The 27,123-nt window shown below is 41.9% G+C and overlaps 1 protein-coding gene across 1 annotated transcript; it reads right to left on the bottom strand.

Annotated features, from left to right (window-relative positions):
• Window positions 1–504: 504 nt before the first annotated feature.
• btaf1 (BTAF1 RNA polymerase II, B-TFIID transcription factor-associated) lies at window positions 505–27,123 on the bottom strand. Its single transcript, XM_050072080.1, has 38 exons — window positions 26,679–27,123; window positions 25,465–25,588; window positions 25,039–25,153; window positions 22,521–22,664; window positions 21,470–21,660; window positions 20,369–20,502; window positions 19,966–20,095; window positions 19,785–19,853; window positions 19,482–19,571; window positions 19,290–19,385; window positions 17,378–17,554; window positions 17,054–17,194; window positions 16,807–16,931; window positions 15,743–15,863; window positions 15,426–15,530; window positions 15,087–15,236; window positions 14,134–14,276; window positions 13,799–13,973; window positions 13,464–13,667; window positions 12,839–13,259; window positions 12,432–12,616; window positions 12,184–12,340; window positions 11,630–11,739; window positions 11,155–11,356; window positions 10,792–10,940; window positions 10,509–10,661; window positions 9,864–9,985; window positions 8,225–8,392; window positions 7,918–7,995; window positions 7,703–7,832; window positions 7,457–7,598; window positions 7,010–7,140; window positions 6,579–6,701; window positions 5,363–5,515; window positions 4,921–5,132; window positions 4,653–4,812; window positions 4,131–4,301; window positions 505–1,792 (listed from the first exon to the last, which is right to left on the bottom strand). Exons 1-38 carry the CDS (start codon window positions 26,690–26,692, stop codon window positions 1,643–1,645), a joined length of 5,565 nt encoding a protein of 1,854 aa, XP_049928037.1. The 5' UTR covers window positions 26,693–27,123; the 3' UTR covers window positions 505–1,642.

Below are 27,123 nucleotides of genomic sequence, written 5' to 3'. Positions count from 1 at the left end.
TTTAGTTTTTTAAAGTCAGAAATTTGCTGGCATGTACTAGTGGTAGTATTTAGTGATGACTACACACTAAGGTATTCTATTGTCGATGAATTTTAAAACCATTTCAGCTTATTTGTGCATCCATTAAATTTCCAATGTGCTTGGTATTTCAGAGGACTTTTTGTCCATGTTGGCTTAAAAATTAAGCTTAAAACTTGATTCTTGGCCTTGAAAACAGAAGGAGACAAGGTAGTCTTACCACAAGGTCCATTTGACTTTATACACCAAAAATGAACTCTCGCGTGGACAATAACTCCTCAGAGTTCTCAGTGAAATAAAAAACTGTGTCTGCTTCTTTTCTTTGATTTTTCTTTCTTTGCAGTGGGGCTTCTTGTGTCAAAAGAAGACTCGTGACCGTATTTTAGGTTCATTCCTGTCTTATCAGTATTTCTCTACATGGGTGTGCAACCACACCATCTACTGGCCATCACTGTTCACATGCAAAGAAAACAGATAGCGACAGTATGTAGTTCAAAAGGTCTGTAGAATTTATTACAATTCCACGATCATAAACAAAAAGCAGCAATTACAGAAATATGTACAAGTCTATTATTTTTTTTAAAATACTGGTGACAAGTTTCAGGAAGTTTCAGCTTGGCCCCATGTTCAGTCTCTGTAATGCTGCTTCAAATGCAGTGCTTTCCCAGGTCATTGTTACACCATAGTTTAGAGGAGCTGGACATGAGACACATCATTTCTACCACCGAATTTCCACCTGAGGTCATGTGAACAGACTCGAGGGGGCGAGAACAAACCAGCGCCATCTGGAGGATGGGAGTCGTGTTTTCACAGCACAAACAGCTCAGCAGTGTGCTTCAAAAAGCCAGTACGCTGTGATGACGTCCTATGGTTCCTCCAGCGAGCTCGTCACTCTCACCCCGTTTCCCTTTGTCATACAAAAACATGTTTGTATCCATCAGTCAGAGAGGCGTTGACGGGTGCGGCTGAGAATCGCAGTGCTTTTAAGACCTTGTGATAGGGGGAGGGTGGCAGTGGGGCAGATAGGAGGGAGGTTCAACTGGGTAATGGTGTCTGAAGCAGTTAACACTGTATACTCTGGCAATGCAACATGGGAGGAGGGCTGTGGGTTGTAAAAGTAGCACCTGGTGCTGTTACTATAAAAGATAACTGTAATTATGACACACTCTGCTTGACAGACTACAGCTACATCACTGTACACAGTGGTGACGCTGCTGTTTACTAATGTAGATGATGTAAACTAACACTGGAGATGTTTGTCGCAGATGGTACGTCTCATCATACCATTATATTCTCTTAGCAGTTTTGAAGAGGGCTTGTTGAAAACCTGGGTGGTTTGCTCTCAACAAGGAATTATGAGATTCTGACAATGTTCAAAGAAACATCAGAAGACGTTTTAACATTGCTGCAGCATACCTAAGCACTAAAATATAGATTTAGTTCTGGGGCTGTGTTTTAGTTATTGCTTTGGGACTGTAACCATTAGCTATCAGTGACTCCTCTTGTTGAAGGTGTGGGGGTGGGAGTAGGAGTGGGGCAGATGATCGCAGCAGTAGGGCGCTCCTCGGCTCTGACCAGGTCCTGCTCGGCCAGCGGCTGGAGGCTGCACGGGGGTCACACAGTGCTACTGCAGGGAGTGCATGAAGCTGTCCAGGTTGTACTCCGTGTCGTACTGCTGCTGGTCCCATAACTCTCCCAAGCCGTCCAGCACAGACTTCATGGAGGCCTTCCCTGAGGTTGACGGCGACTGTTCGCCCTTCTCATTCTTCTCGCCCTGAAACACATTTATAGGTAAGAAAGGTGAGCTAAACATGTTCCACAGGTATAGCAGCACAGTGTGCATGAAGAGGTGTGTATGTTTGGAACACAGGAATGCAAGCTAACAGATGTCAGATGTTTTTTTCCAGGCAGACTGTACCATTTTATGCAAGATAAAAAACTGTACCAGTCTGTGGTTCAAACACGAGTTTGTATTCCTGTACTCTTGTCTCATACTCATTAAACATGTCCTTACCTGTGTGAAACAGTGACTCTGCTCTACTGCTCTGAATTCTAATGTTAAATTTCTTAAGTGGTATGATTTCCTCTGACATCAGCCCAGACAAGCAAATCAGGTCACCTTGCTATAATAAACCAAAGGTATTAAGATGTGATCTGTATCTGAATAATGGCATCCAATCCTCAGGCTTCTGCATTTACACCTCGTCTTAATAAGCACTCGTTATCTTGAGTCTAGCCTCATTGTGGTCGGATCTCAATATGTCAATCAGTTTGGCAGGGCTGGCAGATTTGTCTGTGGTTAAGGAAAGCAATGCGGTGACATACATTATTTCTAAATCACTTTCTGCGAGCAAAGATATGCAAGTTACTGCTGCTACTTGTAGCTTTTTCAGCGCTTGCTTACGCTAGCAGGACGAGGCAGTTAGGTGACTGTTCATCGTGCTGGGTGAATTTGTTTCTAATCAACGTTTTCACGCATTGCATTTATATCTAACAGAGATCCCATTCCAGTCACATTCAGCTCACAGTGTATTTTATAACCTTCACAAGTAAAGGTGCAACTCATAACCCTTGGCTACATTTATTTAGAACATTGTACACATCACACAAAATGAAACCTCTTCCTACCCCCCTCTCCCAGTGGTGGACACTAACAAAGTAAATTTACTTGAGTACTGTACTTAAGTACATTTTTTGAGTATCTGTACTTTACTTGAGTATTATTTTTGGGGGATACTTTTACTCCACTACATTTGAAGGACAAATACTGTACTTTTTACTCCACTACATTTCTATTGATGCTCTCATTACTCACTACTTTTGCTCTTATTTCAGCTGATGAATTTTCTTTTCTTTTCTTTTTTTAACCAAAGAAAATAAACTGTTTCTGCTGATTCACGTATGGTTTGTCTTAGCCGTATTGCCATACCTGTACTACGTCATGCTTAAAACGGAACTTAACTTTGGCGGTTCACATCCACATCATGCGATAGCTGTGTCGATGGCTTCAGCAGTGATGGAGGAAGAAACGGACAGAGAAACTCCCCCATGCCCCGAGCATCCATGGCCGTATCTCAAGCCCATGTTTGAGGTTTTTGACACTAAGAATGATTCGTATCAGTTCCAAGTGTTTGCTGTGTTTACCGTGAACAAATTATTACACGGCCTACAAAAACTCGTCTTCCAACCTGAAAGAGCATGTCGAGGTATGTAACTTAGCTACTCTTATTTTAAGTGTAATGAGACTTGTTTGGACTAGAAATGATACATTTTGACTAAAAATAAAACAAATATTCTTGGTAAGATTTTGAGTTTTTGCCGTATATACTTCATGATGTGTTCAAATGTAACTACAAGAAAAAGAAATTTGGGTTTTTGTGAGAAAAATACAGTGACAATAACAATAAAACTACTTTCCTTTCCTGTATTTCCTGAGATTTTTTTTAAGTACTTTTACTTAAGTAATTTTTTAAGAAAATACTTACGTACTTTTACTTAAGTAATATTTTGACTAAGCTACTTTTACTTGTATTGGAGTAATATTTGACAAGGAGTATCTGTACTACTACTCAAGTAGTGAAGTTGTGTACTCAGTCCACCTCTGCCCTCTCCCCACCCAAACCTGCCCCTACAACATCCAGCCTGTCAGTCTGTCACCAGGGCGTAGCATGAGAACACTGTTGTGTGGAGCAAGTGTTGTCTGTGTCATATTTTGAAAAGTGTAACCACACTTGCAACCACTTTCAGCTCGCCATCACCCTGACTTACTGTACAGAAGAAAGAGAGCGAGACTGTCTCATCTCTGTAGGATGGTGCCTCCCTGCCAGTAACTTGCTCTCTCATCCTGATGCAGTACCGAAATTTGGCACCGATTGGTTTAGTGTGAATATGAACTTGATTGTACCAATCTAATTTGGTCAGTACCCTTATTAACACAGCCTTTGGTACCCTACCCTACCAGCCATAATCTGAAAGTCTACATGCCAAATAAGCACCTGAACTAAGCTCACTGACATTTTAAAAGCACTGCTGAGATCACCACTTGGGAGATCTGTGATCCCCACAGACATGTTTCTCTGTGTGTCTCCATGACAAACACCTGGAGGTCTCACCTTGTCTAGACTGAAGAGGTTGAGCAGCTGATCTGTGCCCATGCTCTGCAGGCTGGCGTTGTCTTGGCTGATGACAGTGTTGGCGATGCTCATCTTGAATTTCTGCAGACCCATGATCTTCTCCTCCAGTGTTCCTCGTGTGATCAGCCTGTACACGTTCACAACCCGTTTCTGCACGACACAAACACAATCATGAATGGTAACAAAAACGTATCAGGATGTGCGGGACGGTGTGTCCCTGCCAATTTAATTTCACTTGGGACATTTGCTTCACTGGTTTCACACAAGAGCGGCAGTGTCACACAATCCAAGGCTGTTCAAAGGCCATATTTAATAATGCAACAAGGAAACTGATGAACAAGTCACACTGTACTTAGGGAGCCACAGTATCTTAGATCAGTATCATTTTAACGCAGCTGGAATTTATCAAAGCAGATGATCATCTAAATGTTAATGGGATATGAGCCATACTGTTTACAAGAGCACAGGTCCATGGCATGGTGCATGTATCTGTGTATGTACCTGTCCTATCCTATGGGCACGATCCATGGCCTGCAGGTCCCTCATGGGGTTCCAGTCATGTTCCACAAACACCACAGTGTCTGCACCAGTCAGGTTCAGACCTAGACCTCCAACATGGGTGGTCAGCAGCAGCACGTCAATGGATGGGTCATTGTTGAACCTGAGATTCAGAGAGAAGAAAGTCAAGGAGAAGAATCTGACTCACTGTAACAGGCAGCACGAGTTGGAGTTCTGAACCAAAGCGACTTTATAAAATCAGTCCACTGACCTGGAAACAATGGAGTGGCGCAGGCCTGCCTGCACACTGCCATCCAGCCGCAGGTAGGTAACAGAGGGCAGTTTGGGTTTCAGCAGGTCATGTTCCACAATATCCAGCATGCTCTTGAGCTGACAGAAAATGAGCACACGATGCTGGGCCACCACTGCCTCAGTGCCTCCCTCTGATCCTCCACCACCTCCTAGACCACAGTCCAACAGCAACTGGAGAACAGAAAACACACCAGAGCCACAGTATGAGACAGTGGAGAGGTTGAAGTTACAGTTTTATTCTGCTAAAGGGTGAAAAGCAGAATATTACTGATATAATGACAAACAATCTGATTGGTCAGCAATGTGTTCTAATAGACAAAATTCTTATCTATATAATCGTGACACATTCCAAACTGTGGCCCACACAAGCAGAAGTGATGTGGTGTGGTTGAGCACATTACCTGTTTGAGGGCGGAGAGTTTGGGCGCGTGCTGAATGTCCCGCAGGCTGGAGTTTTGAACTGCAAGCTGCTCAGTGATGCGTTTGTACTCTGGATGCTGCGGGGTCAACACCAAACTCGGGTGGTTGCACAACTTCCGCAGGTACTGCAGCGCCTGAGAAAGTGTAGGGATGGAAGTTAGTTTTACTGCATGGTCATAATGAGATGCATCTGCAAGAGATCAAGGCGTACATCAAACCTCTACACATCTACTCTGCCCAATAGCGATACTGATGTTTAACGTAACAATGTTTTTTTGTTGTTATTTATTTTCCCTTTTGTGCCAGGGAAACAACAAAAACTTCCAATATGAAAAAAATACTGTTTTGAAGTCATTCAGCCCTTCTTCACACCATCTTTAAATGTGCAATGAATCAAACACATTTATAAAACACCCTTTAAAATAACCTTATTTCACACAAAAAAACTGCTTCAAAAGTCTTTTTTACTACATAATGTATCATAATGCCCTCTCTAATATCCATTTTATGTTGCTGCGAAATCATCAACAAGTTTCTCCTTTAAACAGCTGTATTTATTGCAGTTTCTCACCAAAAACTAAAGTTTACAAGATTACATTGAACACATCATGAAAACATTACAATTTACCTTCGCCCAGTAGTCATTTTTACCAAAGAGAGCTTGAATGCATCATGATGTACCTCAATGCCACCGCTGTCAGCAGTTAGTTGTGAACACCGGCTGCTAACGGCTAACTTTAACTAGCTCTCCTCCTGCTGACTGTAGCATGGATGTGTTGTTCACAATGTGGCATTATCAGGGAAACAATAGGGTGCATCTCCTGAAGCACTGATAGGGAGGTTACTGCATCCTTTCAGTCTGACAGCGTCCTGGGGAAGATCTCTGTTTGTCCCAAACATGTTTTTGATTGTAACCAGGACAACTGGACAGTGTTAGTTTCGAACAGTGCTATTTAGTCTACGCAAAATTGATGTGACGCAACAGGAAAACATCAGCAACTGCCATGGGTGAAGGTAATCTTTTTTGCTTATCGGTCGATAGCAGTCAACAAGGTGAATATCAGCTGATACTAATGTGCAGCCGATAAATTGGTATATCCCTAAAACTAACATTTCCCCACAGTGCACCTTTAACTCTTGTTTCAAAGCAGGTTTACATTTGATGCCAGCACTAATGTCTACAAAAAATATCTGTACCTGGAAGACATGGCCTGTGGCCTTCAATTTAGGCTTCTCCTCTTCTTCTGTGGAAGTATTCGAGATGCTGTCCTCCACACTGGCCTTGGCTCGAGACTTTGCAAAGTCTTCATATAACTGAACCTGCAGGGAGTGAGAAATCATACCACATCGTTGAGGTTGAGCCATTATCCAGTTGTAGTTCCTATGGACACCAGTAGCATTACTTCTAACCTACAATTATGTAAGCATACTTCCTATTTGTAATGCATTACATTTACATGATAGGCCTTTAGCTGACCTTTAATACGACTAGCTACTTTTAGTTAATAAAAGAAGACTGTAGAAAAAGTATAATGTCCTGGATCACAATAATACACCAATGGCAAGAAAAATGTAAAGCTGAGGCACTATCACACAGCCCATTAGATAGTTACTGGGGGCACAAGTACCTGTAGAGGACTCAGGTTGCAGTAATAGTCCTGAATTATTTTGGGAGGCAGGTCTTGGAGGACATCCTCCTTCATCCTCCTCAGAAGGAAGGGTAGCACCTGTCGATGTAGAGCCTCCATCGCCAAGACACCTGGGAGGAAGGCACCAATATTTACCACTGCTCATGTCCAACCCTTGATACACCTCTTAAAGCTACAGCAGGAAACTTAAATTAAAAAAACCTATGTCATATATGCTGAAACTGTCACTATATCCTGACACAAGTACACGAGACAGATAATCTATGAAAAAAAATCATGCTCCTCTGGCTCCTCCTACTGCTTCTAATGGCATCTGCAAGGATCCCCCGCGCCTGAACCAAAACACCCAATCAGAGCCACGAGGAGTCTAACACATGTCAAGGGCATTCAGAATGATAAATTTGGACAAAGGCTATATTTACATACCTGCTTCCTGTTCCCGTGAGGAACTTTTGGCATCGCGGCTGGCCAGGATTGGTTTACCGTAGCGAGCAGCAAACTGGCGTTCTGTTCCGAGGAAGCCCGGCATGAGGAAGTCAAACAGTGACCAGAGCTCCAGGACATTGTTCTGGGGATAGACGGATTGTAAATATATTCATGGTCTGACTACTAAACAAAAGGAAATAGAGTACAATGTCGACAGCCAAATCTGGTAGACAGCCAAGAGCTCACCTGAATGGGCGTTCCTGACAAGATGAGTCGGAAGTTGGCAGCCAACTGCTTAATGGCTTTAGACAATTTGGTTTTCCCGTTCTTGATGACATGACCCTCATCAAGGATACAGTAATTAAATTTTATATTTCTAAAAAAGGAGAAAACAGACGGTCATATTAAAAACAGAGTTCCTACCCCCAAAATAGAAAGACAGACATTAGAATGATACTCACCTAAAAAAGTCGATGTCATTCCGTACAACATCGTAAGAGGCTACTATGAGATTGTGTTTTTTCACTTGGTGCTGCAACCTGGAAAAGTAAATGTTTGTTTAGGTTCATGTATTTCATTACGTGATGTGTGTTTGTGTAACATTTTGTTTTCCAATAATCAGCATATAAAATAAATCCAAACAAATATAAAAATGGTTTGTTCTCCTGAACAGTGTTATTCCACTGTACGTATTCAGTTTTGGACATGAATAATCCTCTGCATGCTGACAGGCTTTTAGCTTTGCTACAAATTCAGACTAAGCTTTACCGCATTCGCTCTGTGGGAGGCCCAGTGTAGTGCAGTGGGTTGAGGTACTCTTTGGTGCAGAATTTGCCGACTTCATCCACCCAGTGGCCAGTCAGTGTGGGAGGACACACCACCAGAGAGGGCAGGGGGCTGCTGTCTGCGGCCTTAGTCTTGGCATATTCCTGCACCCTGAGTAGACATCAAACATACAGACGTCTGAGTCATGTTTACTGACATGGCACTTCAAACAAAGAAGAGAACGAGTGATTTAAAGATGAAGGAACACAATGAGATCAAAAAAGTGCATCAAACCTGGGACTAACCTCTGTTGATGTTAAAACTGTCAAAACCTGCTTTGTCTAATAGCATATTTGTTTCCACCAAGTAGTTCAGTTTAGTCTAGTGTAGTTTGGTACACATTCCAACAGTAATTTTTCTGTTTCCATAGTGAAAAGTTGTGGATGGCACCAAGAGACCTGTCCTCAGCTCTGGTCACCCCTTTATTGGAATAGCTAGCACACTGATCCGACACTAAAAGGTGGAGCTAGGAACACTGCAGTCCACTGACTGGTCAATAGCGAACTGTCACTCTTGCTCAGGGCTGAGTTGCGGCTGGTTTTGAAGCTTATGTAACCACAGTTTATACTGTGGCAAGTTTTTCCATAAATTAGTAAACTATAACTAAAAATGAAAGGATGTTTTGTTGCCTCTAGCAGCAGCTATAAACTGAGAAAAAATAATTCACCCTGCTGTTCAAAGGCTACTTCCGGCAGCTACCAGCAACTTTTAAGGTGGAACAGTGTTGACAATGTGAATCAATCAACAAACCTTTAATATGACAACTCTGACCATGCTATTCTTTTTATTATCTATCTTTAATGACATATGCTGTGGTAATGATTGGATCTTTCAGCATTTAGAAAATGTAAATGAATTTTGAGCAGCATATATTCCGTTTCCCTACTTGGAGAAAAAAATGGGCGGAGTGTGGTTCTGGTGCAGCACTACACCCTTGCGTCTTAGGACAAGGACTCAATGCACTATACCTAAAGTTTTTGGTGTAAACGGGGCTTTATACAAGTATTTTATATGCACAATGTTTTACATTTTGCAATCTAGCCAAACTACTAGCTAAACTAATCTTCCTTTTTATTTGTGGTTCATCTTTAATGGGACATTTCATTTTATCTCCTAATTTTGTAATTATCAAATGTTTTTGCTTAGAAAATAGTTCATGAAGACGACTACCAAGAATTAATTCTCTTGTCAAGTTACAGATTCTTTCTGCAATCGCCAGTTGTTTACATTAACTTGAAAGAATTAAGAGAGAAAGCAAGCCCTGTAGTTAAATCCTTTGTGATGTAGTAATAGTGGTGGTAGCAGTAGTATATCAATCTCTCACATTGATTACACACACTGACATATAAACTACTGCTTAAATGGATAACATCGTTGGACTTGTATGTTACTATTCAATAATAAATGTTCTTTACAAGTCTTAAAGCTGTGAAGGTTCTCGAGAGGAAACAATCATATGCGTGATGTTGCTTCTAAATGGTACGATGTCATGTGTCAAGTGACAGAGGAGGAGGTGAGTCACTGTGCTGATGCTGTAGAGCTGAAAGTCAAACAATAACAGTAATAGTGCTGTTCTGACTACCTGAGGTAGTGATCTCCTGCCAGAATGCAAATGGACTGCAGTGTCTTGCCGAGGCCCATGTCGTCACATAGGATCCCATGCAGCTTGTATTTGTTCAGGAAGGACAGCCAGTTCACTCCATCCTGCAGGACAACACAAAGAGCCACACTGAAATCCTATCCTTTGTTACTGCACTTGGTTTTAGAGTGACATATAGTCCTTAGTCTTTTGTGGATGAGAACATGGTAGCAGTGTGTTGCCCAATAGTAGTAACAACGGTGGAAGCATTTAAACTGGCTTTCTGCACTGCTCCATTAAACAGATAGATGGATGGTCTCAGCAGAGCTGCCAACAGCCACCATTTCTAGCGGAAACCTGCACACACCTACCCCATCTCTAATCGACCGCTGTAAATTCACTCTGTCGAGAACACCATTTGTTGTCAGGGTCTCTCACATTGCCACCCTGCAGCATTTAAAGCAAAACCTCATCCCTGAATCTGGCAGAAAAATGATCACACTCAAGGTGAAATGGGAGCTCAGGCTCAAAACACTCAAGTGTTGCAGGAGTTTGTTTAAATGTGTAAAAACAGAGGCTGGGCATCATTTATCTGCTGCTTGAGAAGATACTGCAGAGACGCAGTGGGCCTTGAAGAGTGACACACACCTGCTGGTACTTCCTGAGCTCAGCCTTAATGGGCACGGGGATCTTGTAGTTCTCCAATTTTCTACCATCTAGTAGCTGCTCTAGGAAATGGCGTTCTCTGGCCTTCTGGCGTATCAGGTCAGCAGACATGGCAGGGGGGTCGGGTATACCTGCCTGGTGGAAGAACAGGGAAAACACTGTATAATTACATCATGTTATTTGAGTAATAGCAAGAAAGTGGTTTTGCAGAGATTTCTAAGTTTGCATAAAAATGCATGTGAGCCTAATGTTTGTGTGCTCCTACCTCTAGGGGCAACAGGCGGATGAGTGTAGCAAAGCACTGTGTGGCCATGAAACGAATGCTGTCACTGGGGTCACTCATACGGCCCAGCACTGGTACTACAAGCAGCACAATGTAGGGTACAATGTCCACATCAAGCTGCTCCATGACACCTGAAGAGATGTTAGTCAAGGACAGTACTGTAGAGACGTAACAGCAACAACTACAAGCTTGATGTTTTAATACCAAACAATTTACCATGTAACATCCCAACAGGGTTTTCTTTCTAATAAATTAGGGTACAGTTACCGTTAAATTAAGAAATAAATGTAAACTGTGCTAGCTCTGACAACTGGATGACAAGTAAAATCACTGTGTGAAGGATACAGGCTAAGGCCTCGATGGCGCCCTCCTGTTTGGTGCAGTCATCAATAGCAGCTAACCAGGGAAGTACAAACTCAAGGAAACTGTTCATGGTCTCTAGCATGGCTATCTTGCTGAGCACTCCCACGCAGCGAGCTGCCATGTGACGCACCGCTGTGTACGGGTGTTGCAGGCAGGTGAACAAATGGGGTAGGTGCTCCAGTAGCTTGAGGGAAAAGAGAGACTTATTCAATGATTTGCTAACATGATAATAGTTAAGACAAGTAAATGAACTTTGCCTCTAAATTCCTGCTTTTATGCTGACTACTGTTGCACTACATTCAAATTAACTTTTAAGACAGACCCTTCAATGGTTCAAGGAGCAATTCAACAACAATATTTAACTGTTACGTCTACATGTGATGCAATCAGAACTTAAATCAATGATAAAATGATCAGTAATGGGTGGCATTAAAGTGCAGTAAATCAGCAGTCTTACCAAAGGTTTGAGTTCAGCAGCCATGGCCCCTGCCATGACCTCCAGCACTTGTAGAGAGTTGACCAGTTCCTGAGCTGCAGCGTCTCCTCTGTCCAGCTGGGCCTGCCTATCTAGAACACACAACAGACACAAAGTGATTCAGAACAGTGACTACATACATCCTGGAATTCCTGAAACATGGAGCACTGCATGATACTGAATGAGTACCCTGGAAAGATAAAGTGAATGGAATGGGTAAACACAGATTTCATTTTCTTATAACTGATTATACTTGAGAATTTGATCCACATCAGAAAAATAAAAACCAGGGTTGAGTACATCGTGAGTTTTGCATCTAAAACGCTACAGTTAGCTATATTTAAGTCAACTGAAGGCTTAAGTCTACAAGCCAATTAAATATATCAAATACTGGCTGGTCAAGTGTCTGACCTTTTAAACAACACACTAAAATAGTGTAGACAGGCAGTGGTTACTATACTGACGAAAACAAGCTCAGAAATTACTGTTACCAATGTCTATCCAAGATTAAATTCTGATCAACCCAATTGACATACCAATGCGTTGATTTTCAGTCACCACTGTTCTCAGTGGTCCCACTGTGTTCTCCCATAGGTACGGCAGAGACTTGGTGAAGTCTGCACCAAAATGCCTGGCAACAGTTGTTAGGGAGAAGTCTGCCCCTCGTCTCTGAATAAGAAACGGCTTCTTGCTCTACAAAGGAACAGACCATATACAAAAGTGTAAACAAAAGTGTTGATACAAGCTAAATGTGAGCAAACTGTTCTTCAGTAGTCGTCTGTACCTCATCATTATCAGTGCAGATGGTGCTGCCAGGAGGAAGCTCTGTGGTGGGGGTCTTTGGGGCTTTAGGGGCTGGCCCCCTCTTACTGGTGATAGCAAAGGCTGCCCTTTGGTGACGGTACAGGGTGATGATTCCTCGGGTTTTGTTGACCATGTGATGCATGCAATCTTTCTCCAACCCACTGCCTAATGACATGAAAAATAAGAGAGATATGATCAACATGCAAGCAAATAAGCACTTCTTCAGTGCTGACACATGATTATTGGAAACAAAGACACTATGTTGCGTATTTATAAGTCACTGGAATTATTAAAATGTCAGTGAAAACCCAATTTAAAAATCCTGTTAGGAGCTGACACATGGAGTAAAATTACTGAAAAATATTCCCACACTCTAAAAACGCTTACCTTTGGCATTTTCCTGTGTGGGGGGCACGGGGCAAGCAGATGAGGGTGTGACCGCAGAGTCCACGCAGGCCGAGGCACAGAGGTTTTTGATGATCTTGGGGTTGGGGCACGGTGAGCGTCCAGCACACTGTTGCAGCAGCTTAGCTATAAAAGAGGCAGCGTATCCCTGGATCAGGGCGTTCTCCTCCCGCTTGATGGTCTCCATCAGAGGCCTGACCAGTGGGTTGAGCTTTTCAGGAAGCACCTGCAGGTTAATCACCGCACAGGCTGTGAACATGTGGACGCGCAGGTGCAGCTGCTGCCATTCTGTGCTGGTCTCCGCCACAGTTGCTTGAGCCTGCTGTCGTTTACTGTCTAATGCTTGCCACTGATTGGACTTCATGTTCAGACCTGCCGTCGACTCCGTGAAGATGGTGGTTACCTAGGGAACAGGTGAGGGGAGGGGAGAATGAGTGACAGGAGTGGGCGCGATCTGTTACAGAGTACAACATTCATTGACCTTTAAGTATAACAATCAGCTTGGTACCAAACCATTACCAAAGCTGTCAATACAGGAAATAAAGACCTGAACAGGAAATAAATCACAGCTGGATGATATATAAAAAAAACATGTGGTTGCACCTACCAGTTCATTGGCTTGATCAATAGTGAAAACGCTACAGTTGAGGCGGTCTTGGAGATCTATACCAGCATCAGCCAGCAGTGCAATAAGCTGCTTGCACTCATTTTGCATGCGTGTGAAGGGGATGGCGATCTCATCATAGTACAAGTGCTCTGACAGAATGGCCAGAAGACGAGGTTGCACCATTGCTGACACCAACTGACAATCCTGAAAGAGATCGGAAAAGTAAGTAAATGCATCTGGCCTCTAAATGACTCATTTTGTTATGTTCATACTACATCCAAAACATGTCGAACTTGTTATTCACAATAAACAAACTCATCATCTGAGCTTTTCACCTTTTGCAGCGCAGCCCACTCACAAAGCACCAGAGCCACAGCTATGCGCTGCAGGGCAGACTTAGAGTTGAGGTGGAAGAGCAACAGATGGCCTAAAGACTCAGCTGGTCGGATCTCCTGAGATGCAGCATTGAGCTGAGGGTCACAGATACACCTACACAGAGCCCCCAGCAATCTGGATAACAGAGACACAAAGAGAGCAGGGAAACATTGTTAGTATTTTAAAAAATTCATCAGGCAATTCAAGTTTCTTTATCTTTTGACAGAAAGTTACAAGGTCACCTCAAGTTCAGGGCTAATAATTTATTCCTTCCAATACAACAATCAAAACTTACTTGGCAGCCATGAGGCGAGAACGAACCACCACATAGTCCCTTGTCACTGGGTCGTCTGTCACAGTTTCTGCACCTGCTATATATTCCTGGACTGTCTCCTTCACCTGATTGGTCCCTTGACGTGCCTTTGCACCAGCCTTATCCTGTTGCATCAATACAAAATGAATTGTTATAGTTATTAGTTCAAACAGTGGCACTCTGTATATATTTCATGCGGCTTTATAAATGTTGCTTTGCACAGGCAAAGTAACAAGCACCATCAATTCATTTAAACATTTTGTCTCTTTGGTTATGCTATGATATGCTGAGTCGATTTGGTGCGCACAAATAAAAGCAGTTCTCATTTCTAGCTTGCATCCATTCTCCTTCAGAGTTCAGCTCCATTTCATTAAACAAACTGGCTCTCCAGTCACTTGTTGGTTTGAAGGCGGTTTCTCCATTGTATTTTTATTTCCTCCTCCAGACTGTTCATGTTGCTAAAGCTCCTCTGGCTCAAACACACAGACACACAGACCAGGGCTGTGCTTCCATTACCTTCACAATGTCTGCTTGTCTGTCTCTTAGCAACTTCAGCAGGTCTATTCGTTTTGTGTGATGTCTCGAAGTCACATGTATTATTTGCATGAACTTGTTGATTTAACTTGCAACAGAAATGCTCTATCATGCTGAGTCACACCAGACTGATCTTTTAAGTTACTGGATATTCTCTGTAACATCAGATACATAACATGTGCATAGCTATTCATACATTTGGAAAACCTAACATTAGTTTTCCTAAATCTTGAATGTAAAATATTACTCATTTCACTGACAATAATTGATACCAACTAGCAGCTATTGTCTTAACAGAGCATCAGCTTGCATTTGAGGACCCAATCACTACATACAGAAGACAGAATATAACACAACAGTACATCTGTGGTCTTATTTAGATATGATTAAAAGTGTACAACCTTGGAGCGAGCCTTCACTTCCAGCAGCATGTTCAGGTCTATGGGAATGTGTGAGGCCTGCATCATGAGACAGAGCCAGGCACCCATCCATGGACAGCTGGCTGCGACCACGTACTGCTGTGGGGCCTGAGACAGCAGCTCCATCCACACCTGCCCAGTGACACACCATAATAAAACAAGGCAAAATCTAAAAGGTCATCCATATGCAAGGGAAGAAAAGTGAGACTTATCTGAGTATAAAGAATAAATAAAATTTATGACAGGCACTGGATAACGTTTCTGTAGTGTTTCACTCATTTCTGATAATCAGACTTTTTCCCATGAGATGAGTTAACAAACCTTTTGAATCAGTTCAAGGATTTCCTCACTGCTCTCCAGTATGCAGGACTGGAAGATATGCCGGAGCATATCTTGTAGGATGGGGTTTATCCAGATTGCACAGCTCTGAAGAACAAAAAACATATAACACCACGTTATCAGGCACATTAAACACATAACCAACATTCAAACTGAACTAAAAACTTCAACAACAACACTGGTTGTCAGGTCTATAAATCATGCAATTTATGTATTTCTTATATTTTGATAAATCCTGTATAAAATTGACAAGTATTTTATATACCTGAACATATTTAATTACTCTTTGTCAGCTTTACCTGGTCAGCTTTAGACAGCAGCGTGTAAAGGGTTTCCAGTGCTGCTCGTCTTACTGATGATATAGTGTGTCTCAAAAACGGCCAAACCCGAGGAACCAAGACCGTTAATGACTGCTGCATGCTAGAGAGGACAAGAAAGCGTGTCAATAAAAATACACAGTCATGAAGGGCAATGCAGGATCATCATTTTCAAAACAGCTGAATCAAATAATGTCTTGTTAGAAGGTTAAACACTTAATCCCTGTCTAGTCTGTAAGAGTCAGTGCCTATATAATTCTGTGTTTGCAGAAAGTTTGCTCAGTTGTGGGCATGCATTGTAGGATTTTGTGCTTTTATGTAAATCAAGTTCACATGAAGTTCAGCCAACCTCTTGGCACAGTGCTGATACTCCCCACACAATAAACCATAGAATACAGAGGAGACAATTTGCCTTCCTTCAGCTTAATGACAACAGACAAGTCAAGTCCCAATAGTAAGCTTCTTGTGAAACCTGTATATGCTAAAGCTGTCAAACTTCATATGTAAAATTGCATTTCACCTGTAACACAAACAAACTTCTTCTAATAAGTGAGTAAACAATAACAAAATATCTGTCCCAACTACAGACTTTATACTGTCGGAGGGAAAACAGCTTCATGAACTACAGTTTGAAGAAGGTGGCTGTGTATATCAATATGTTCCTTAGCTAATAAAGGGCCCACTGAATTTCTATTTGAATCTGTAGACAAATCTCTTTTGTCCATATGAGCACTAACAAAGTGTCCTTCTTGTTTTACAACCCCTGGTGTAAACAGACTTATAGAATAGATTGTATTTCAAGTCAAAGAGTGGTTTTCACATTTTTGAGAGGATTGCCAAAACTGCCCTCCACGCACAATAACATTCATGGTACTTGCCATTGCTTTTCCTTGCTTGTTGTACATATACTGTAGCCTGCTAAATTTGTTCAATTAAATTACCAAATGGAACATGCACAGTGTCTCTTTAAAGTGTGCCATAATTCAAAAAAACATTATGATGATGCTGAGGCAGAGGACTTGTTGTGTGACCTCCGTTAGACTGACCTGCACTGGCGGACCTGCGGGTAGGTGAGCAGCGAGGACAGCAATGTCATGATGCTGTTAGTGGAAGCTGTGAGGTCGTCCAGGTCCAAAAGAGCATCCCAAAGTGTGTTTACGATGAAGGGTACCTGAGAGACACATGCAAAATTGCACAATTATATTAAGTCTGCCTACAAGTGACAGACTTCAACACAAACTGAATCTAAATGAGGATACTTTGTTAAAAAGGCGCCATTATTACATCTCTGACCTTACTGGGCAGTAGCTGTACCAAGCCTTCCACCACAGGGATGAGGGCTGCAGCTGCCACGGCCCTGACATCATCATCTAGGTCCTGTAGACCTACTGTGATGGCAGGGAGCACACGGGGCAGTAAAACAGAGATCAGGTCCTGAGACACAAAGGAACAGACAGATGATGATCAGTATAGATGTATGGGTATGAGATCAAAAAGACCATCGCTCCAAAAGGAACACATACGCTTCCAGACCAAAAAAGGCTTTCGGTTCATACTGCACTCAAATCAACATTTTGGAACCCTGCTCATCATATACACACACATAACAGGTGGTACCTGTCGGACAGCCAGGGCATACTTGATCCCAAGCAGGCCTCCATGACGGACCTCCCACTGGTCTTCTTTTAGCAGCTTCAGCAGGACGTCTACTGTCATTGAAACACCAGTTTCATTCATGTGGCGAAGGGCCACACCGAGTGTCTGGGCACACGTCTCCCTGACAGGAGCCACCACCTGGTGTAGAGATAGAGATAGAGATAGAGAGACAGAGAGAGAGACAGAGAGAGAGAGGATAAGTCCAAAAACACGGGAAAGAAAGTTAAATTGATTGTAAACAAGTTGTACTCAGCAGTTTGCCAATACATGCGGATGATGTTGGTCTAGTGTTGGGTGAGTTTTGTACCATCATTTGTTGTTGTTGTTGTTGTTGTTGTGCCGGCCTTTTACCCAATACAACCATAAAACCCTTCACAAGGTCAATTCACAAATGAGCTCCTCCTCTCTGACTGAACTCAGAGTCCCTCTCCATACAAAAATGTGTTTTTCATTGCTTTATTTCCCCTAAAATGTCTGACCTTGACAATACTGATTTATATCTGTGCAATGTTTGTCACTAGAGAGGTGTTTTCACCTAATGAAGAGAACGATGTCTGTGCACTTCCCTTAAATTGCTAAGATCGAAAACTACCCTGAGCGGCCTCAAGCTCACCTGGTAGAGTGAGCACCCACATAGGCTGAATCCTTTGCAGTCACGTGAGTTCATTCCACCCCACAGCCTTTTGCTGCATGTCATCAGCTGTGCTATAATAAAAGGGCAAAAAGCCCTAAAAAGTAATATTCAAAACACGTCGGGCGAGCTAGATTAGGCAGTCACTAATATGAAAGCCAATTGTTGCCTAATACAGGAAATACATCGATGGGATAACAGACCTTGACGCAACACCAGCATCTATGGACAATGTCCAAAGAATCTGACATTTTCCCTGAGTTTCCCTTTCACAAGTGTAACACACAACAGAAGTGGGTAGAGCATGTAGGAGACAGGACATGACGAAGATTAAACCACAGTCCCGTAGCCAGTTTGTCATTTGGTCATGAGCATAGCCTGTAGCCATTAATTAAATTTGTGTGCTGATTTCACTGTTGGCCCCTACTGATGAGTTTCTCAATCTTGTCATCTTGAGACATTTTTGTTGCGGTCTTTGTGTAAGTGATCACTTCAGCCTCAGATGTTTTTCTTATGGTTTTGCTTGAGCCACAAGATACAAACATCACCACACCCACTCCCTCACTGAATTCTAAAGAAAATTATGTGCACTGTTCACACATGGGCTTAATCAGACATTACACAGACTGTGTACTAGGGAGCTGGCAGGATAAAGTCTGTTAAATGTCCAATCCAACCAATTTGGACATTTGATGTTTAGATAATTTCAGGTTTACAGTGCATGTTTTGTTAAAGTTTTGACAGCAAACATTGTAGTAACATGGTGTGCAGTTTCTGGATGTGAACTGGACCCTGGAGCTTCCAAAGCTCCAGGGTGTGGCAAAAACACCATTGTAGCAGATATCATCATATGTTTCACAACCACTGAAGCGACATCAGCCACTGCCAGTTAGCCTAAAAGCTAGCAAACAACATAAAAAAAATAAAAACAAGATGCAAACTACACTTAGCATTCTGATACATGACTGAGGCGCAAAAATGTATGGCTGAATCCCTCTGATGTTTAATGTAAAACTAACCATCTTTAATGCTCACTGGTCTTTCAACGGTCATCTAGTGCAAGCAGCACTGGAGAAAGTGAAAGTGAAAACAAGCTCAAGCACCGGCGGTGAGCAGGGTGACAGGGCAGATCCAGAATTTCTCAATGAGGGACAAAGAGTAGATCTGCTGCAAGGCCCCTTTTAGAGTGTTTTATTTTGCATCCTCAGACGTCCTGTTCTGCTGTCCAGCAAAAAGACCTACCTCATCAGACACAAAATCTCCAAAGCGATCCAGAGCAAAGACACAGAGCAGCCGGATGACCAGGTCCTCTATCCACTCCTGGTGCTGCCGCAACATCTTCATCAAAACATCAGACAGTTTGTGTCATGTTTCATTCTCCCAGAAATGTAAAAATAAATAAATAAATAAATAGGGGATAAGGCTAAGACATACCTGTTCTGCAGTGCTTCCCACCAGCTTCCCGCCCCCGGCACCATGGCACTTCAGGATTTCTCTAAGACCTGTGCCTGCACCGTGACGAATCTGTAAACAGCCATAAGAGATACGTTTTTACCTGTTTACATTTATTTTGAACAGTCATATTAAAATGTTAAAATGGAGTTCTAACTGTTTTGTTGGCAACCCTTTATTTACAATTTAATCACAGATTGCACCTTTAACTCTGCCCATCCTCTCATGTTCAACTGTAGCATTTGTAACTATCACATATTTGATAAACAAATGCTTTGTTTTTACCTCCCATGAAGGATTGAACAGATCATTGCAGAGCTCATCACAGAAGCTCTCCAGAGGCCACTCATGTATCTACAGACAAAGCAATGAGACATCACTCACATCATAAACAAATGTTGACCATTGTCATTTACCCATAAACCAATCAAACGGTTCAGTTATTGAAATGTTTAAGATTCATTACCTCCTCTAAAAGACTGGAGTTATCTGGAACGTTGTCGATTAAGACTTTATGTTCTGTTGCCGGTTGGTCAATAACTACGTTGGTGGTTTTCCTTCGTTTCTCTTCAGGTTCACCCTCAAAACTGTCGTTACTACAGGGTGGAGGGATCAAAGTGAATGAGATTATTATTACAACAAAAACGTCCAAATCTGTCAAGATTAAATGGATCAAAAAGTATGTTCATGCTTGGAACTTACACATTTGGTTGTAAATGATAGAAAAAAGTGCCTTTAATGTGTGTACTATTGTTGAAGAGCGAGTTTAATGGCTTCTACTTGAGCATGTTTTTTTAGGAGATGGAGAGGATGTATGATGATCAAAGTGTTGTAGTCATGCTGCAGATACACATTATGCATAATCTTACCTCTTTTCATTTGGATCAATGTCTCTGGATCTTTGTTTAGCCACTAGCTTGGCCATCCTCTTAGCTTTGTTCTTCTGACGACTGCTCATGCCTGGCCGGAACTCGGAGTCAATCAGCTCAGCGGCCTGAATGGGCTGAAAACAGCAGTGGAGTTGATTATTCATTTTAAGGTTTAAATGAACACAGACCAACATTGACAGATATGCTACAATGAAGAGAAGATGACTGAATGAAACACTTAATAAAGTAATTTCTTTGGCTCAAAGCATCACAAATCTCCAAGTGGTGCATACTGCTTCAAGTAAATCTAATCCACTCCAAATCAACCACAGTTCTTCTAGGCTAACTGAATTCATTCTCCCTCTCTATTCATGCACAAGTATTATTCATTATTTTATACTGTGTAGGAATTTCTGCAGAACAGACTATCAGAGAATGAAGCCCCGTATTTCTCCATACTGATAGTTCAATTGCAGCTGCCAATGTCACACAAACATTCAGCGAAACATAAAAAAAGAGGTTTATTATGGTATTACCACAGTGAAATACTGACATTCCCTGCCTTCTAATAACCTGAAATATATGCAGCACCTCACAATAGATAAGGCACACAGGCCGTGAAGATTTGAAGAGCAGACAGCATGATCCAAGACAAACACTGGAAACAAAAACTCACCAAGGTTTGACTCAAAAGAAGCAGAGAGAAAAATGATTCACAAAACGACTGTCTGGTTGAACAGAAGACGACAGCTGAATCAGTATAAAGTTAATAAAACTTGGCACCGCACCCCTCCACAGCAACAGCCTCCATCATTGTGAGACAAATTACAGCCTGCCTTCTTTTACTTAAATCAACTTAGCCAGGTAAGTCAGGCCATGACGTAAAGCCACAGTATCTCACCGCAGGTCAACATTCAACTGCTGACAGAAGCAGAAACAACAGGTGCCTACTTCCTGCCTCACATTTCTGACTATCTATTACTTATTTTTCAACTTTACAGTCCAGCCAAGACTACAGCATGCAGTAAGAACCAAGGTGAACTAAAGGATACAAAGTGCACGCTCAAAGGTCTGCTGCATCAAAGCCAAAATGAGACCCACCACATGGTTGCGGGAGCTGGATCCAGCTGCAGCTTTGCTTCCATGGGCTCTGGATTGGCAGGTATAGTCTAAGTCCTCATCGTTGAACAGCTCATTCGTGTCCATGCCGATAGCAGCACCCATGTCCAGACCTAACTTCTTCTGAAGAAGCTTTCTCTGGCGGGCCAGACGTTCCTTAGGGTCCATCTCGCCTGACAAGAAATGACAAGAAGTAGGGGGGAAAACTTCAGATACCCTGGAGAACAAGTGCACTGTAACTGTATCAGGAATACTGATCGTGTGTACGTGTCTTTTGGGAGCTAGACGCAGCGGGGAAGTAAAAATAATCAGTGCTGAAGTCACAAATAAATAAAGAATAGTATCATTAATAGCTAAGACAATCAACTAGAACTTGCTAAATTTAGTTAACTGCAACAGTACAGGAGATCTTAAATGTGAGGTGAAATCAGATCACAGAGAATCACCAACTGGTAAAACATAACAATGCATGACTGCAAATGATCAAATGATATCAATGCTTTCCTATTCAAATTAAATTCAAATTCATTGCAGAGTTGCCTAGTTCATTGTGTGGTATTTGTGTCAGAATCAACCTCAGATTTACTTGCGGTGATGTTGTAGTCCCGTCTCATTTCACCATTTTTCACAACACACAAATGTGTGATTTCAGGGATAGGACGTACATGTGGTTCAAAAAGGCTGTATAGCACACAAAAGTCATGACAGAATACTTTCCCTCATGTCAAAGCCATTGGTTGGAAAGTACAGACTCTAAATCTTCCAATTAGTTCAAAGTCAGACACAATCAAAAACAAAGCTGTCCAGTGGTCAGTGTCCCCAAAAGACTAGCCAATAACTGAAACCACAATACTCTTATATTCATGGTTTAAATGAGTCACACTTTTCCTTTCCACTGGATACAATCTATATAAAGCATGGACACAATGTAACAATGCATCCTTCTTTCCATAAGTGTATATGTGGGTGAAAGTGTAACAGTGTGAAGATTATTGCAACTAAACAATAAAAACTATAAATAACTCATACAAACCAGTTTTGTCATCCTGCAGCTCGAACTCAGCCCCGGCAGATCCCAGCAGAGAGGCCCCATGTTTGAGTAGGCGGGAGATGTCAAAGTGGTAGAAAGTCAATCGGTCACAAGAGGAGTCCTCTGGAGACAAGTCTTCACAAGACTCTGAGAAAGAAACGAAAGAGTCTCATAACTGCACATTTGTCCCTCTAACTACTTAATGAATCTGAGGTCATGTCCAACAAACTTGATTTTAACCTAACAAAACTGCATTTCTCTTCAACAGTCTATCTATTGGATCGATCTGAAAATGGAGGTCTTTAATTGTTGAGTGGTCAGGAAAAAAAAGCTTTCCTAAAACAGCAACTCATGCCTTCACAGATGTTGTTGGGTACTAGTTAAAAACACAGCCAATCACACAATACAGGTGCTGGGTTTAACCTGTATTTATGACTGTTTATGTTGTCAGGTTGTAATAAAAAAAAAATACTGATTTGATGGAGAGTCTCAATGTCACAGCCCAAGAATTGTTGAGGTAAACCTTGGTTAACATGTAGCATCTATGCGCCATGATTAAATCACCATTTGTATTCATACGGTCGAGTAAAAAACATGTCAGGTCTATATTGCAAGGCTACACAGAGTACAATAAGTGACCGTGGGAGAGAACAGAGCAGAGTTTAGCCTGCTAAGAAGTAACTGGGCTATGCCGAGCCAAAAGTGCATTTTATCCACCATGAGTTATCACATGATTATTGTAATGTATAAATCTACTGTTTGTCAGATGAGAGGAAAAAACATTAACCATGTTCCTATTGATTTAGTGTCTCAATGTTAACATTTTTTAACACAATCATCTGCAAAAGCTTGGGATTATGCTTGACATAAATGTAGTAAAGTCAAATTATACTACATCCAGGAGCGTGACGACCTACAGTAGAGGTTGTATTTTCCAGTTCACAATCACAACTAACCAAGGGCATTATGTGTTTGAACAGAAAAAACCCTGCATGTTATCAGTTAGCCCTGTATCCAAACTGAGGCTGACTTTTTAAATATGTTTGCCACTAAGTTCCCTGTAACATCTGGTAACTGCCAGGTAAAAGTAGGGCTGTGTGGACAATTGCATCACCACGGTCACAAGATGCTACTGCGGTGATGAGATCATCCCTGCTTTTTTTTTTTTTTTTTTTTGAGCTGACTATTAAATTGAAAAATGCCCTACTCTGACTGTGATGCAGCCCCTCCGTCTACAGTCACCACTGTGAAGCCTCACTTAACGTCCTGCCCACAGCACCATCGGACTGGTTGCATGTCATGAGTAATACTCTATGAACACAGAGGGCTGCCATGCCACAGACGGCAAAGACAGAGTTAGCGAGCAAACCCGGAACTGTGTCAAACATAAGACAAAATAAACAAGTAATTTTTGCTTGTAGTATGAAAAACTCCAGATTGTCACAGCCGTATGTAAAAGGTATAAAGCTATTTTGTGCCACATGACAAGTCTATGAATGTTGCTCCCATTTTGTCTTTTATTTTGTAAATCAAGCACAACCCTTCCAAGCAGATGTTATCGGCCCCTCCCCCCCAAACAGTGTTGTAACTTGATGACTTTCTTGCCAGATTTAACAACTTTTCAGACCCTCTAAGAGACTTTATTTCTACAACCCGACTAGTGACAAATTTAGGGATTTATTCATACCACCAGGGTAAGGGCAAGAAAGGTATTCCAATATATTATATTGTATTTCATTCCCATGCATGCTGTGCAGAATAATCACAATCCAGAGCTCCTCTGCTGAGTCTCTCCCCCTCTCCTTTAGCACAGCAGCACTGGCTGGGCCCGGGGCAGGCGGAGAGTGAGCGGTGGGGAGGACGCAGTGGAGCATCCTTCATGACTGAGCCTACATTGAGAATTGTGTGTTATCGGTCTTTCGCTCCCAGTTTGGAGGGGCAGCAGAAGACCACAATCTTATTGTGTTCTGTGGGGTGAAATTACTGTTTCAGCCAATGTAGTCTTGTGGCTTTGAAAACAGCATAAAGGCATCAGTTTACTGTTGTAAAGGGCTGTTTGACAGCTAGGTGAAGCACTGAAAACTCTAAATATAGCATATACTTAAAATGGTGATTTTTTTTTTCAGGTGATTCTATTCTTATGTAACTAAAATACACTTTGCATGCTCCCCCTTTCCACAGTCACCACACTCCTTTGACAGAACAATAATTTTGCCTCATAGATCTCAAGCCGTTCGAATGCTTTGTTGAAGATTTTTCTGCTGAATTTAATTCACCAAACTTGTAAAATACATCCATTACCGTCAGGAATACAATTAAGCATTTCGAAACACCACCATTTTGTCCATTGTTTCACATGTAGCATCCATATACTGCTATATATATTATCTTTGTATGTTATTTATTTTTGGAAAATATTTTAAAAATGTACCTTTTATTTATTCTCATTTATTTCATTGTTTTGCAGTTCAATTGTATTTAAAGTTAAGACACGTCATTTAGATTTGACAGAAAAGCTCACCTTCTTTAGGCTTGGGTGCTGGGTCCCACTCTGGAATATTCTTCACAATGGCCTCTACAGCTTGGCCTGCTGCTATTCGAGTGTCCCAGTTGGGACTCCTTAGGTAGGTCAAGACCTGGTAATTGACAGAAAATAGATTTGATTTACTACACAGACAACTTAAATTAAAACATCTGACCTATAAAGAGAATGAAAGAGACAAGTAAAATGGCCAACGCAAAACTTAATATGTTCCTAAGATATTAGGTTTGTTACAGTTCAATCCAGGTGCTAATATGGCACAGCCAACTCACTGACCTACCAGCAAAAAACACACATTATTGATATTCCAAAAAATCTGACTGCGTGGCCAGCCAAATAGGCCCCGGTTGACATTATCTTAGGTAGCCTCAATAAATACAGTTTGGACAAAGGTATGAAACACACCTTTGATAGAAGATTATTGAGTTCATGTGGGTGGAGTTTGACCACTTCTCCAAGCTGCTGGGCTGCTGCTTTCCTGGTTACTGGTGTTGTTCCGGTGTCAAGCAGGATAAACAAACGATCAAGTCTAAAGACAGGTGACAATAAAAAAAAAACAAGGTCAACGGAAACATTACAGACCACGCACAATGCAGAACAGTGAACAAACAACATGCTGGTTCCTCTTCTGCAATTTTTGGTGCTCTAATGTGCACGAACCACTGCAAAGTTTTAGACCTAATGAGAGGCCCAGAACATATTATTTAACTATATTTCTATACCTTAATATGCCCTTTGCATTTTTAATTTAATTTTATAAAGTAAAACATCATTCATCATTGCAAATGCTCTCAAAACACACTGATATTGACAAAATATAGACGTATTATCACGTGGTCTTCCACCAGGGTAACCTATGTATGAACCTGGTATTTCACTGAGGTCATTAGCAGACTATTAATAAAGTGAAGTGGATTAGAGATGTACGGGGCGTGACCCCAGGTACCACTAATACTTAAGCTGAACCACAGATAAATCTGCTTTGCTATGCAAAATAAGACCACGGCCACCACGTGGGATTATCACAACAATCATAGCGGAAAACACTAGTCAAGTGACGTTAGACATCAAGTATTATCTGGCTGCTGACGTTAAAGATTACCTCAAAATGAGCATTGGGGACAGGCTGCAAACACTCGCACTTTAACAAGATTGTGTGTTTAAATTTGCACCGTGTCACACAACAATGTCTCTGTTCTGATTACCATCACTAATATAACTCTAAACAGGAAGCCAGTGCTGTTTCTAGTGTTTGCAAACTGTCTTTCCTGACACAACTTCACAATCACGGTAGTTAATCTGTACTTAAGGGCAGAGCATCAGCAGGAGACTGTGAAATACTAAAATACGCTATTTGTTTTGACTGGAATTTCGCAGTCTGCAATCGACATGAGTACCAACTGCCTCATGAGCCCTGTCTGCAAACCTGTGCCACAAATAGTGACTAAGTTACACTATAACGTTACACTGTGTTAGCTTGCTGGCTAACGTTAGTCGGTCGTCGCCATGCCATTCTTTGGCAAATCCAGAGCTAGCTGATATTAGCAGGTTAGCCAGCTAATTGGCAAGGAAAGTCGGTCGGATAAAACTGAGTCCTTATAGGCGTACGCCAGTCTTACCTTGATACAGCCATGGCCAGTTGTTGTATGGCCTTTCACTCCCCACATTCAACAGGCAGACAGTAATTAGAGACGTTTTCCTCTCTGCTGTTTAACGTTCCCAATGCGGCAGATAACAGCAGCTAGCTGAAGTCATTAGCTAGTTAGCAGCTACCGCTAGCTAGCTGAGGCCCAGGCCGTGTGCCTCTGACCACCCCAACTGTGTCTACCGAGCGGAGTGAGTTCACCACCAATTCATGGCTTCAAAGTTCTCCCTCTTGTCTCTTCGGTATCTTCTCCCACAAAATATCGCCGAGTACCATACGCATATCAATCTATAGCTAACGCTACCCTTCAGAACTCTTCGCGGATAAATATTTCAACCTAATAAGGTGTAAAGAGTTATTTTGTAGCACGTTGAGGGCAACCCAGAAGACTGTTTTTATATGAGGAGCCATCTTGCATT

The sequence above is a fragment of the Epinephelus moara genome, chromosome 19 (genome assembly GCF_006386435.1).
Source record: "Epinephelus moara isolate mb chromosome 19, YSFRI_EMoa_1.0, whole genome shotgun sequence".
NCBI lineage: Eukaryota > Metazoa > Chordata > Actinopteri > Perciformes > Serranidae > Epinephelus > Epinephelus moara.
The sequence above is the reverse complement of the archived record's forward strand: the minus strand, read 5'-3'. Positions and strand labels throughout refer to the sequence as shown.

What these genes read in the sequence shown, in the direction of transcription:
- btaf1 (XM_050072080.1), bottom strand. An exon ending in GAGATTTTGTGTCTGATGAG is followed by an intron (nt 17,555 to 19,289) that starts GTAGGTCTTTTT and finishes TCTCTACACCAG; the next exon opens with GTGGTGGCTCCTGTCAGGGA. An exon ending in CCACAGGCCATGTCTTCCAG is followed by an intron (nt 5,516 to 6,578) that starts GTACAGATATTT and finishes ACACTTTCTCAG; the next exon opens with GCGCTGCAGTACCTGCGGAA.